Source organism: Xyrauchen texanus, chromosome 6 (assembly GCF_025860055.1).
Source record: "Xyrauchen texanus isolate HMW12.3.18 chromosome 6, RBS_HiC_50CHRs, whole genome shotgun sequence".
NCBI lineage: Eukaryota > Metazoa > Chordata > Actinopteri > Cypriniformes > Catostomidae > Xyrauchen > Xyrauchen texanus.
In genome coordinates, this window is record NC_068281.1 from 21,495,137 (window position 1) to 21,508,592 (window position 13,456).

Below are 13,456 nucleotides of genomic sequence, written 5' to 3' on the forward strand. Positions count from 1 at the left end.
GCTGAAGCATTTTAAAAATCAGAAATTAGCATAATTAATTATCAAATAAAATGATACATTATAAATTCTCAATCTAAGTACTGATTACCATTGTCCCATGTCTACCAACCTTGATGAGTGGTGCAAACATCATTTGCAGCCTGATCCTTTGGGTGATTTTAGGAGTGCACATGGCTGCTTGGGAAAGCTATAGGATGCTCCCTTGGTCCATATTTAGTGAATGACTTAACCTCCAGAGTGCTGTCTGTCTGTATTGGTCTCAGAACCGGTCAAAATGCATCATATTTTCATTATAACTCAGTATGAATTATCTGAAAGCAAACGTTTTCAGCTTTTGAATGAACCAAATGATTCTCATTGTGATGGTGCACAGTGAATATAGAATTTCTAAGGGAAAAAATAGCCCTATAGTCCATGTCAGTTGTCATTGTGTTTAACAGTGTGCCTTTTCGTGATTACTTGCTCACAATTTTTAAATGGCATATCAGATGAATCTAGAGACTCATTTCTCCCAAAGACAAACTTCACTGAGATCAGTGCCATGTTGTTTTGTCACATGACTCTGTGTGTCAAAGGTTTAACCCTTTACTGACAGCCCAGATTGTCCTGATCTGAGATCAGTCTGTTTAAATTAAATTGAATTATGCATTGCGTATAGCAAAGACAAAACATACACTCCACGCAGAAGAACTCTGGGTTGCACAAGGTTAATGTTTTTTCAAATGCATTCCTCAGCCTTAAGCAGTGCAAGAAGAGGAAATTGTCTTTTGAAAGCATTAGTGGCTGTCCATGCCAGCTGCAGCATTACCACAAACAGTGGCACATGCTCTATCTGCCTTGTGACAGAGTGACGTACTGCCTCCTAGCTTAACTAAGCCAGCCTAGCATAGCGCAAATCTCAACCACTGAGATCCCTGCATGTAACATCACTCATGCTGTCAGCCTAATGACCCAGCACATCCTCACATAAACTCCAAATAGCATTTCATCCTTTTATATAGTACACTTGTTAGTGGAAATATGTGATTGATTCTGTAATTGCTAAGGCTAACTGCTGTTGTCTTTCCCTCATGAAAACACACTGGGGATAAGTTATTTTTACCACACTATTAGCATTAAAGATATGGCATATTTCATTGTTTACAGAATCAATCTGGAAACTCACATGGAAACTCTTGAAGCAGACATGCAATTGTATTCACTCCACTAATACAGGGGTTTTCAATCTGTTGGGAGCACCTGTCAAATGGCACAAGATTACAGTGTACAGCCACCATTTTTGCAGATTATATTTGAGCGTCTTTTGTGTGTTACAGTACGTGTGATTCATTGAATCAAATATTCAATTGATTTGTTGTAAACATCAAGTAACTCACAACCAAAACAATGGAAGAGAATGATAATGATTCGTTCACTTAAAAGATTCATGTGCTTTTTTTAATGAATCAAAAATACAGATATGTTCAATTCTAGTGTTTTACTTAAGTGAAATGAGAAAGGTGGTAAATGGTCTGCACTTATATAGCGCTTTTTTAACCTTAGCGGTTTTCATAGTGCTTTACACTGTGACTCATTCACCCATTCACACACTCACACACTAATGATGGCAGAACTGCCATGCAAGGTGCTAGCCTGCCATTGGGAGCAACTTGGGGTTCAGTTTTTTGCCCAAAGACACTTCAGCATGTGGAGTCACCTGGACCAGGAATCGAACTGCCTACCTTGCGATTAGTGCCCAACCCAATCTACCACTTGAGCCACAGCCACCCGAACGACTGTGCTAAATGACAAAAATGTGTGTATTTTACATATTTGTGTTATAATTGAGTCATTGAATCATTATTTCAATTGGCTCTTGAAAACAAAGATTTGTTCACAACCGATACGATGGAAGTGAAAGGCACTTGAAAGATTAGTTCAAAAACATAGATTCCTTAATTACCAGTGTTTTACTCAAGATACATGAATAAGACTGGACAAAATTGTAGAAGTATGACAAACATTACCTAAAATTCCATGCCCCATGCTAAATAATTGACAATGTCCTCAGTATGTTGAATGTTCTGAGGTGCTTGCAAATGACAGTTTATAACAGTATATAATGAGATATATTGAAGTACCACAATATGGTCATAGTATTTGTTTTTTAAGGGACCACAGTTACTAAAGTTAGTGTTACTATAGTACAACTGTGGTATTTGGAAGGGAGTTTCCAGAAAAGAGCCATTTAGTGGCAGTCAGGTCTGCAGAGGTGTCAGGGGACTCATGTTTATGGTGTTATGATTTGTAGTGAGAGTCTTTTACTTTTATGCTATTCATCGTAATACTCCAAAAAAAGAGTGTTTGCAGTCACAGAGCAGCTGTAGAGCATCTGTGCCACACCAGCTATTGCCTTCATATCGACTGACACAGTTCTGCTGTAAAAAAAGACAGCCATGATTCAGCACTTTGAGTGGGCCTCTCTCATTACAGGCCAATCTCTCTCTCTCTCTCTCTCTCTCTCTCTCTCTCTCACAGGGACTGAAATATATTCCTCTCTGAGGACTTTGTCCTCTCTTGATTTGCTGTGGATCAAATCTCATTCAATGAAGAGCTGAAAAACCCACACAGAATCATTTCTGATTTTCTCATTTCTTTGGTAAACAGGCTTTTTAAGGACTGTAGGAGCATTTTACCAGTGGTAAAGCAGCTACAAAACAACAATTCCTTAATCTTGAATTAAGAGAAAGGGCCAGTAGATGGAACTGTCGACTGCCATTTGCCACTTGCTGGCACTACGTCTTAAATTTGTTACAAAATAATTTACATTTTCTGTGATGTATTGAACATTTTGCTTGTGAATTCTTCTGATATGTCACCATGGTGTTGGCTAGCTGGCCAACATAGGTCCTTATTATTTTGCAGTGGTCTAACTGAAAGACTTAATAATCTGTTGCGCTCCATATCATGTATCTCACATACTGTACCAGGACTAACCAGGGCTATTTTAGTCACACACTCATCAAGAGTTTAATGATGGGTGGCCTGGCTCTTTACGGATGAGTGCCTCTGCTCTGCACTCATTAATACAATCACGTGAAGCCCTTTCACCTACTCTGTCAGACAGCATGACCTATACTCAGCAGAGCATCTTTGCTACTACACTGAAAAGATGGGAAAGTGTGAGGAGTAAGCCCCACCCACTCCATCAAGAGCATGTTAAAATTACTAGTTTGTTTGATGTGCGTAATTTCAACACAAATGCATTTGCTTGTGACAGTCTTCTCTGGAGAGACTAAGTTATGTTTAGGATACATTGGTTTCCCATCCTCGCTCAATATATTACATATATTTAGCCTAAAATACCATTGTGTCTGTCTTTTTGTCTGTCAATTGGAAGGCACTCCTTGACCCCCAGGAGTTAGGGGCCGGGCTTCTCTCCCTCCTGCTCTCACTCTTTTCACATTTGTTAGCAGTGAACAAAAGCTGCTCTCCGCTTTGTTCTGGCTTTTTTTTTATACCACACTTTCCCTCTTTCACACCAAAATCTCTGCTTTCTTTATTCTATGACAATGCATGGTAAACAGCCTGCAAAAAAAATACACAAAAAAACTTTTATGTACTGCAGTCTAGTCAGCTTGGTTTTGTTATGCGGATCTACACTTTGAGAAGATAACATTTTAAATAAATAAAAGGCATTAGTCATTTGATTAAGATTACAGATAACATCTTCTCATCAGGTATATCTTATCAGAGATTACTGAGAATTGTGTATAGCAGTTTGGGTTGCTAAAGTTAATCTATTATCTTTTGATTAAAATATGTAATTTATGCAGGTAAAGAATTGCCTAATATAAGATACTGATACTTCTGTCCTAGATGCTGATTGGTCAATACAGCATTCAAGGTGTGCTATCCTACTGCTACATAATATAGGAACAGCTATGATGCAAAACACCTGTTTATCTAGCTACTGAATAACTGTGCTGCACCCATAAATGACAACTATTAGGCTGCGGTCAAGTCAAGTCATATTTATTTGAATAGCACTTTTCACAATACACATTGTTTCAAAGCTACTTTACAGAAAATTAAGCTAATGTTTGTAATGACTTAAAGTCCTCATTGAGCAGTTTCATTGAAAAGTATCTTTGAAAATCATGACTTAAAAGTTAGGTCCCCAGTGAGCATGCAAAAGGCGATTGTGGCAAGGAACCCAAAGCTCCATAAGATGTTAGTTTGTGCAGAAAACAAAACCTTGGAAGAAACCAGGCTTAGCTGGGGACAAGAACTATACATACTAGGTCACAGGCTTTGAGCATGTGAAATTACTTTGGAAAATGCTATGGACAAGATATGATGTCATGCTAAAGGGCTTCAGATTTGTATTAATAATAAATAACAAATAATGTTGTATTTATTATGTTAAAATATACCATAGTCTCACTTTCCTGTAAAGTATACTTTGTATTGAGCTAAGTGGTCAATGTATTAAGTTTCGATATTCTGTTGGTCACGTATTCTCATCATATAAATTTGCAGGGCAGAGTTCACCAAACTTGAACATTCATGCACAGCTGAGGGCAAAATTTCTTCACATGAGCTTGCTTTCCGGTCTCCCGCATTCAGATGTGTATGAAGGAAAGTGAATGGAGTGGGAAGTGTAGTGTAAACGTGTAATTAACCTTTAATATTAGATATGTTTAATTCTGTTTCATTATGTTTTCTGATTAACAGTCAGAACCAATACAGGTCTCTGCATTGCAACACCCAACTGTAGCCTGGCTTTTTTCTATTTTACTGTAAACAACAAAAGTAAATTCATTTGCAGTCTTTGTTAAGCAAAATTAAATTATCGTCAAAGCTTAAAAGTTAGAAATATGACCCACAAGCAAATCACACCGACAATGGTACTACTAAAAATTAAACAGGTGTTACTGTTAGGAAAGATTAAAGGAATAGTTCACCCAGAAAATTTAAATCCTCTCATCATTTACTCACCCTCATGTCATCCAAGACGTGCATGACTTTCTATAATCTGCAGAAGACTTTTAATAGAACATATCCAGCTCCAATGCAAGTGAATGGTGACTAGAACTCAGAAGGTCCAAAAAGGACATAAAGGCAGCATAAAAGTAATTAATGTGACTGCAGTGATTAAATCTATGTCTTCAGAAGTGATATGATAGGTGTGGGTGAGAAACAGATCAATATTTAAGTCCTTTTTTTTACTATAAATCTTTACATTTGACCAGCCCCAACCAGTGTTTGGGTGAATGTGAAAGTCACTTCTACACCAGCATGTTGAAGTGAGAGTGGAAGTGTAGATGTACATTATAAATAGGACTTAAATATTGAACTGTTTCTAACCCAAACCTATCATATCGCTTCAGAAGACAAGGATTTAACCACTGGAGTCACATTAATTACTTTTATGCTGCCTTTATGTTCTTTTTGGCCCTTCTGATTTCTGGTCACCATTCAGTTGCATTGTATGGACTTACAGAGATTAAATATTCTTCTAAAATCTTAATTTGTGTTCTGCAGAAGAAAGTAATTCATGTGCATCTAGGATGGCATGAGAGTGAGTAAATGATGAGAGAATTTTCATCATCAATCAATTTTCAGAATTTTTCAGGAACTAACTAAATTAAATAATAATAATATTTTCTCATTTTCAATTAAGCAGTGTAAGTTTCCAGCAACAAGCAATTTGTCTGTCCACTCTGAACTTAAAGGTGCTGCGCAATGTGATGCAATCGGCAATCAGAAGATATTTGACTCAAATATCAGATTTTTTTTTTTATGAACCATTAAGAGCATGAATTTTAGACAAATTAAATTTCACAGTGGCCCGGGCTAACCAATGCAGTGCTGCAGGAATTAAAAACAAGCCCTGTCACTTGTTACTTGCCATGATCAGATTTACAGTACATAGAAGAGATATTGTACTTGTGGCTTTATATCGTTGCATCAAGCTTGGACAGTTTTAGCATTGCATTTGTTTGCAATTTCCTTTCCTTTTATTAATTGTTCACAAAACAAGACAATGCTTTAACATTACATTTTAGCGGAACAGTAGAACAATATGTAGAAACATAAATTAGCATAGAAGTAAATATCACTTGAATAAGAGAGCTGATTGTTATAATGGTCTAAATCACATTTCTCCAAGTGTTCTAATATGTTGAGTCAATATGGAAATGAAGCACATAAAGAACAGTGATTAACTACTGACCACATAATGACCCACAGCTGTAATTGCCTCATCTGTCATACCATTTATTCTCAAGTTAATTATGTTGGGAGAAAAATATCTTCATCCAAAAAGGCTTTAATGATCCTCATGAAGACAGACTCATTCAGTGCTATCAACGTGATGTTATTTGTTTGTGTGACCTTGTGTCTATCACAACTGTCAGTTATACAGTATATATATATATATATATATATATATATATATATATATATATATATATATATATATATCATTATTTTAAAACGTTTTTATATTGTGGGCTTATCTAACTTGGAGCAAGGTGCGGTTTACCGCGTGCTGGCAAACCCAGTCATTGATTAGGGATCTGGGCCTCAATATTCCTCAAACCTTCATTTCCACCTAATCCATATCCATCATCGCCACTATTTGTGTTCCAAAATGGAGATGGTACTTCATTGATCCATGAATTGTGTGATTCAGAAAGCATAAACATATTTTTATGAACTTGATGGGTAAACAGTTACATTAACTGTTTAGTGAAGCCCAAGTATTTGGTCATTGTTTGATGTAGCTTATGTGGACACAGATTTGACTATTTCACCTATACCCATTACTAACAGGTGCAAAAAAATAAAAAATAAATAAATCAAGCGTACAGTAATTATATTTGCTTAGACAAACATTTAGAGTAGACTGTGGCCCTTTTCAGTTCTAACAAGACAATGCCCCTGTGCACAAAGTGAGGTCCTTAAAGAAATGCTCTATGAGTCTGGTGTGGAAGAACTTGACCTGCATAAAACTTAGACCTGGAACACATTTATGATGCCACACAGACTGTGAGCCAGGCCCAATTGCCCGACATGTGCCTGACTTCACTGGTTTCTCATGTCTGAATCGGAGCAAATCCCCACATCCATGTTCCAACATATAAAGCCTCCTAGAAGAATGGAAACTTTTACAGCAAAGGGAGGACAAACTTTTAAATTAAATGTTTAACAAGCACATATGGGTGTGCATACACTTTTGGTCATGTGGTGTGCACTAGCATGTATACACTAGTATACTAGCATGTAGTTGCAGGGCTGTCTGTTTATTAAAGCATCAGGTAGTCTAATTTATAGGTGAACGATTGTGTTTACGCTATCATTTGCATTGGCAATGCATCACATCGATGCTAATGCTATCCTTTATCTTACAGTTCTGCCGATGAGAAGTTTCGCTGGAACAACCAAGGTAATTTGACTATTCTCTTGCTAAAATGTGAAAAAAAGAACATTTGCAAAGTTTTTATTGCCACATTTTATATGTTTTGTTGTTACAAATTATTCAGCCCACCTTGTTAAAAATGTGTTGATAACCGAAAACATTTACTATAGATGTGGTAACATCTAAGTTCACTTGTTTTATTGATATTATAGATAGATAGATAGATAGATAGATAGATAGACAGACAGACAGACAGGCAGGCAGGCAGGCAGGCAGGCAGGCAGGCAGGCAGGCAGGCAGACAGACAGACAGACAGACAGACAGACAGACAGACAGACAGACAGACAGATAGATAGATAGATAGATAGATATGACAGAATTAACCTTAATTATTTAGATTATACTAACAAAAGACATTTTTAGGGATCAGAAAGGTTAGAAATAGTTCTTTAAGTGCTTGTATTTACAGATTATTTTAGTTGAAGGTTCTATGTGATTCATGATTTGAAACTTAAAAGAGGGAAATATTGTATGAATGTTGTATTATCTTTGGTTTTTGACAGTTGTCATTATCTAGCATATCCACTTGGCAAACCATGCATGTCAACGGTGAAACATGTCTTGATTTTGCTATAGCAGAACGCTAACCAAAGATGACACCCTCTGCCTTCCACAACATAAAACACAGAGGAGAAGCTGAGATTGAAGAGCAGAAACAATGCAGTGTATAAATAATTAATGAGTGCTTGTGGTCACGCCACACTCTTTTAAATTATATAGGCTCTTGATGAAGCATCCAAATAAAACCAGATTAAGCATCATTTCTCATTTAATAATTCCTGGCTACTTGATGGAAACTTATTTAGAATATTTCTTTGTTTATTTTTTAGGTTTTAATTCATGACAGCCTTAGCTAACTATTAGTTGAAAGCCTGATGGAGTATCACTTCTGTCTTTCTTCACAGACAGACAAAAGGACATAGAGGAAGAGCTCACCACAGGTCTGGAACTTGTGGATTCCTGCATCCGATCTCTTCAAGAGTCTGGTATTCTGGATTCACAGGAATTCAATACAGGTGATCATAAGTAGCAGTGTTAAACAATGGAAGTTTATTGGAAGGGTTATTTTTTAACCCTGTTGTTTGTCAACCTGTTGTTTGGTAACAAGTTCAAGGATACAACAAAGGTTACCATCATGTACATACAAAATTTTCACATGCATATTTAACCTGCTGAATGGACCTAGCTTACCTCATCTGAAATAATTATGTATTTACAGAATACTCTGAGAAGCAGAAATGCCGAACAATTAACACTAGTCTTGTAGCTTTTGTCAAGTTTTCAAATGCTCAGCTTCTCAGTGAATGAGGTTCCATCTAAATTAACTGTAAATATGATGTATTTAAAGACATTTTTATTTAATCACATAATCAATATGACTATCTGTGGTTATACAAACAGAAAATATCAGATGGGGCTTAAAATACCTCCTTAATGAAATCCAAGTTTGGCTTTTTGCCTGGTTTTTCCTCTATATCTGTTACCTTGAATACAGTATTGGTGATTTATATACAACAACTGTCTGTACCTTGTTTTAAATATTACAGATACACTACACCTACCTTTTGCCCACATCGTGTCAATATAGGACCAATCTGACCAATACACCTTGACATTTGACATAGAAGCACCTACTGTAAGAATACTTAAAAGGGTCATGAAATACAATTTTTAAATAATTGTATTATCTTCCCTGACATCCACTGATAAGCATGGCATAGTTTAGTAATACATAATATTTTTCCACCCTGTCTCTGGTCCTCTGTTTGAAACGCTCGGTTTTTGGCAACATCATCTCCTTTAAACTTCAATGTAAACGGCCAATGTTCTGATTGGCTAACATCGTGCAGCCCCTCAAATTTAGCCATATTTGAATCTCAATCAGAAGAGAATAAACAAGCTCTCCACAATAATATAAAGCAAAATTTCAGGGTTTACACACAACGCACATCCAACACATTGCTTCCAAATATTTTAAACTTCACTATGACATTTGAAATATTCATGAATTAAACTGTTTACTCACGGTTTTGCTGTCATATCCAAGTGTTTTTAACTGCCCCATTTTTCATTAAAAGTTCCTTTGCAAAGCTTGAGTCATATTATGACTCGTTCACAAGCAGTCGATGCTGATATTCGCTGCACAAACACAGTCCATACCACGGTGAAACATGCTGCATACACGTACTGTAGGTACTCTGAGCATCCAAATGGTCAAAGATGTCCAGCTTGTTCTTGCTTACATACACCAACAACAATAGGGCAGATGGGTGCAAGAACAGCAAGACACAGAGCAGCTGAACAGAGTCTCCTTTTCTGAGTTGTAACTGACACCGTGTCTTTTAAAAGCGGCACGATAAGCATGACAATGATCAAAGACGTTTGTGTAATGCATGTTGTATGCACAAAAAACATAAAATCGTCCAGATGTGTATTTTTTTTGGTGTTTAAGAATAGTTGGTAACACTAGGCCTTTATCTCTCATTCTCTGATTACGATACGAACTGGGCGGGGCCAAGGGTGCAATGACTCATGTTGTGGGGTTTGAAAGTACAACTGAGCAATGTCTTGTGACATCACAAACATAAAGTTTTCAAAATGAGACACTTCAATAGAGTGGAAACTATAAATGCTCTTTTTAGACAGGGAAGGAAGTTTTGAGTTCTGATTTACAGTATGTTTTTATAGTACATACAGTTTCGTCTTATATGTCTATAAGACGAAATATTTTCCATTTCATGACCCCTTTATCTAAACCCCAGAGCTGAAGAAAGTAACCTGTTTTTTAACTAAAGCATTCTCTAACATGAAATATTTAGCAAACCAGTAAATATATCAGTATACATGGATACAAGACATATACAGTATATTTCAGTGTGCCATTGTATGTGTTTGCTTGGCTCTAGAGGGTCTACTATCTGTAATTGTCAGGTATAAATAGAACTCTGATGAAATATTTAGCGATTCTGATTTGAAATGCAGGTCATGTACCGTGGAGATAAAATCCCATTCCCCAAACAGATAAGTGACCAGCCACCTGTACATAGATCGCCCACTGCACAAGCACTCTGTATACCAGCAAATTGACTTTTAAGATGTCTGAGATGCTTGGGTTGAGACTGGAGTAGAATCATAAGTCTGATTTATGCATTTATAAAACTCTCACTCTGCTCTTACTGTAAATGTACTTTTTCTGTTAGTGGGTAAAATGGTTATAGTAGTAAACTCCAGCCATTTTCAGCAATTGCAGTTGGGCAGTTTCTGATATAACTGGGTCATCTCAAATGACCCATCAGAAATGGCCCTGTTAACATCTTCAGTAGTTTACTGTCACATAGTAAGTCATACCGTCACATAGTTTGTCTGCCTGTGTGTGTTTTATTGGAAGTATTTTCATAGATTACAAACCTTTAATGGTTTTCATATTTGTGCCCTGTTTTTTACTAATTGATGAGAAATAAGACAAAGCATTTCTTACAACTTTACATTGCCATTTCCACTGTAAAATGATGAAATATATAACAGAAATATTTATAAATTATAATAATATTTTATATAAAGAAATTGTTTGGGATTTTTAGATAAGTTTGCTCATTTTAAGTAGATCTTATTAGTATATACTAAATATTTGACAAATGTTTGGTATCTGATGGTGGAGACCTATATTGAGTTAAAAACTTAGTGAAAATATCTGTGAAAATTGACATGTTAAACCGATTAATCCCTCCAAAAATTCCTTGATGCATAAACTTTTATTTTAATATGTATAATAAGATGTTTCTTATTTTTAATTCATTTTAAATGAGGCAAGTAGATATCTCTGTCAGTACAGACATTTCAAAATGGCACAGTTCTTTAAAAGATGCAACATCTTCATTGATGTCAGACATCTTCAGCAGAGGAGTAGCAGGAATAAGCTCCGCTTTACACAACACAAACCACACACCATCACAATCAACTCTGTTGTCTGCCAGGGAACGCCATTTAAACATCTCTCTTAGCTAATGTGTTGTTATATGGTACAGTGTCAGCACAGGAGGGCCGTATTAGGCGGAGGGACTGCAAATTCTGTTCATGCTGACCCATTTTCCTGAATGTGTGCTCATTGAGTGTCTTCCAGCAGAGATTAATTATGCATGCCTATTTTGTCCATCCACTCACTGTGAGGCTTGAAATAATGAGCAGTAAAATGGCAAGTAAGACGGAGGAGAGAAATACTTTGGATGGAGGCAGAAAGACAATGAAAGAATGTGAGACGAAATGGTAATGCAATTAACCAATGTTATGAAGAAAAAACAGTGTGAAGAAATAATATTGGCAGAGAAGAGATAGTAATTAGGATCAGACATTGGTTAAACCTTCCTTATTCTCCCAAATTCTTCCTTCGCAGGACCAGGCAGTCTCTCTCAGAGTGCTTTGCAGCTCAATAATCAAGAGGGCACCTTTCCCTATCCAGTCAGTTACCATAGCAACCACACCCTGGCCCTCGGCGACCTGTCGGCCACCCAGCCCCCTCGCAGTGGTCAGGTGGGAGGAGCCTTACATAGCTATAATCAGGTGGGGATTCATCTCTTTATAAAAGTGTTTAACCATGTCATCATGTTAATTACACCCTGTTTTTACGAGAAGGCCCTCTGTCCCTTGAAAAGACAATTTCGGTCACAATCCCTGCTGAAAAGACCAACATTGTTGGTTGTTGGCATATGATATGTTCTAGATGATGGTCCCCTGCATGACATTCGGTTGCTGGTGTCCCCACCAGGCTTCTAGACTAGCTTAAAGGGACAGTTGACCCATAAAATGTTAATTCTGTCATCATTTACTCTCATGTTGTATCAAACCTTGTTGACTGCTAAGCAGAATGACAACCTCAGTCAACATTCACTTTCATTGTATGGACAAAGTGACTAATACTAAAATGTATTTGGGTGAAGAAGACCATGCTAGTTGACCAGCTTCACCAGCCAAGCCAAGATGATGTCTGTCCAAAAGCTACGTATATCATCCACAAATCAGCACTTACCAGTAGGTCTGCACAATTTAGCAGAAAGAGATTACTATGTAAGCATGAATGTAATGGCAATTCAGAGGCATTTAAATGGCATTTATAGGCCTATCAGTAATGACAACCAATCCCAGTGAGCGAGATTTTGGCAACCAGATGCTCAGATTTAAGCAGCCTGATGCACAGAGATAGAATGGGATATAGGATTGTTCTGTTGTCATGTTACTCACTTTCTGTGTATCATTCATTCAAAATGTAAATAACAGTTTTATTTTTCATGCTGCTAAGATAACCAATGTGAAGTTGTCTTGATTTACTGAAATAAACTGAATGAATTATAAATGTATGAAACGGCTTTAAATAATTCCAGAACATAATTCTGTCAGAAAGATTAATTATTGTTTGACTTAGGGCTGTTGATTTAACGTGTTAATTCAGTGCAATTAATTTGACAAGAAATAACGCGTTAAAATAATTAACGCAGTTAATCGCATGCCCACGGACCATAATAAGGAGGATTCCTGAGAAATGCAAACTTGTAGTACCACCTGTTTACTCCAGAGGGCAGTAAGTGAAATTTCAGCTGTATGAGCAATGTGCAGTTTATACAGTGAACAAAACAACATTCAGCAGACACACAACACATGCGTTACGTTCTTACGTTCAAAACACTTGAAGGAGCGCAAATGCGATCTAAGGGATCTCAAGATGTGTTTAAAGATTGAGTATTAAACTATATTTAACTTCACACAGTGACCTAAACATTTTATGTTTAGGAGACACTAAACAAGCATGTCTGACGCAAGTGTAAATTGACTGGGTCCTTAAACAAGCCCTCATATATATATATAATTTTTTTTATATTTAAAGATAACTTTGTATAATTATATGTATGTATAATATGTATAATCTTTATATATTGAATTATTGTTATATGAGGGGCTTTCTCAGCAAATATTTGTATATGCGATTAATTGCGATTAATT

At 36.6% G+C, this 13,456-nt stretch overlaps 1 protein-coding gene across 1 annotated transcript in view; it reads left to right on the forward strand.

The window, feature by feature from the left end:
• The window catches only part of LOC127645541 (catenin delta-2-like), a 148,905-nt gene that overhangs the window by 62,088 nt on the left and 73,361 nt on the right, over positions 1-13,456 (forward strand). Inside the window, exons 4-6 of the mRNA XM_052129194.1 lie at positions 7,398-7,432; positions 8,371-8,481; positions 11,856-12,022. Of these exons, the coding sequence (XP_051985154.1) occupies positions 7,398-7,432; positions 8,371-8,481; positions 11,856-12,022 (313 nt within the window). The remainder of the gene's footprint in view (positions 1-7,397; positions 7,433-8,370; positions 8,482-11,855; positions 12,023-13,456) is intronic.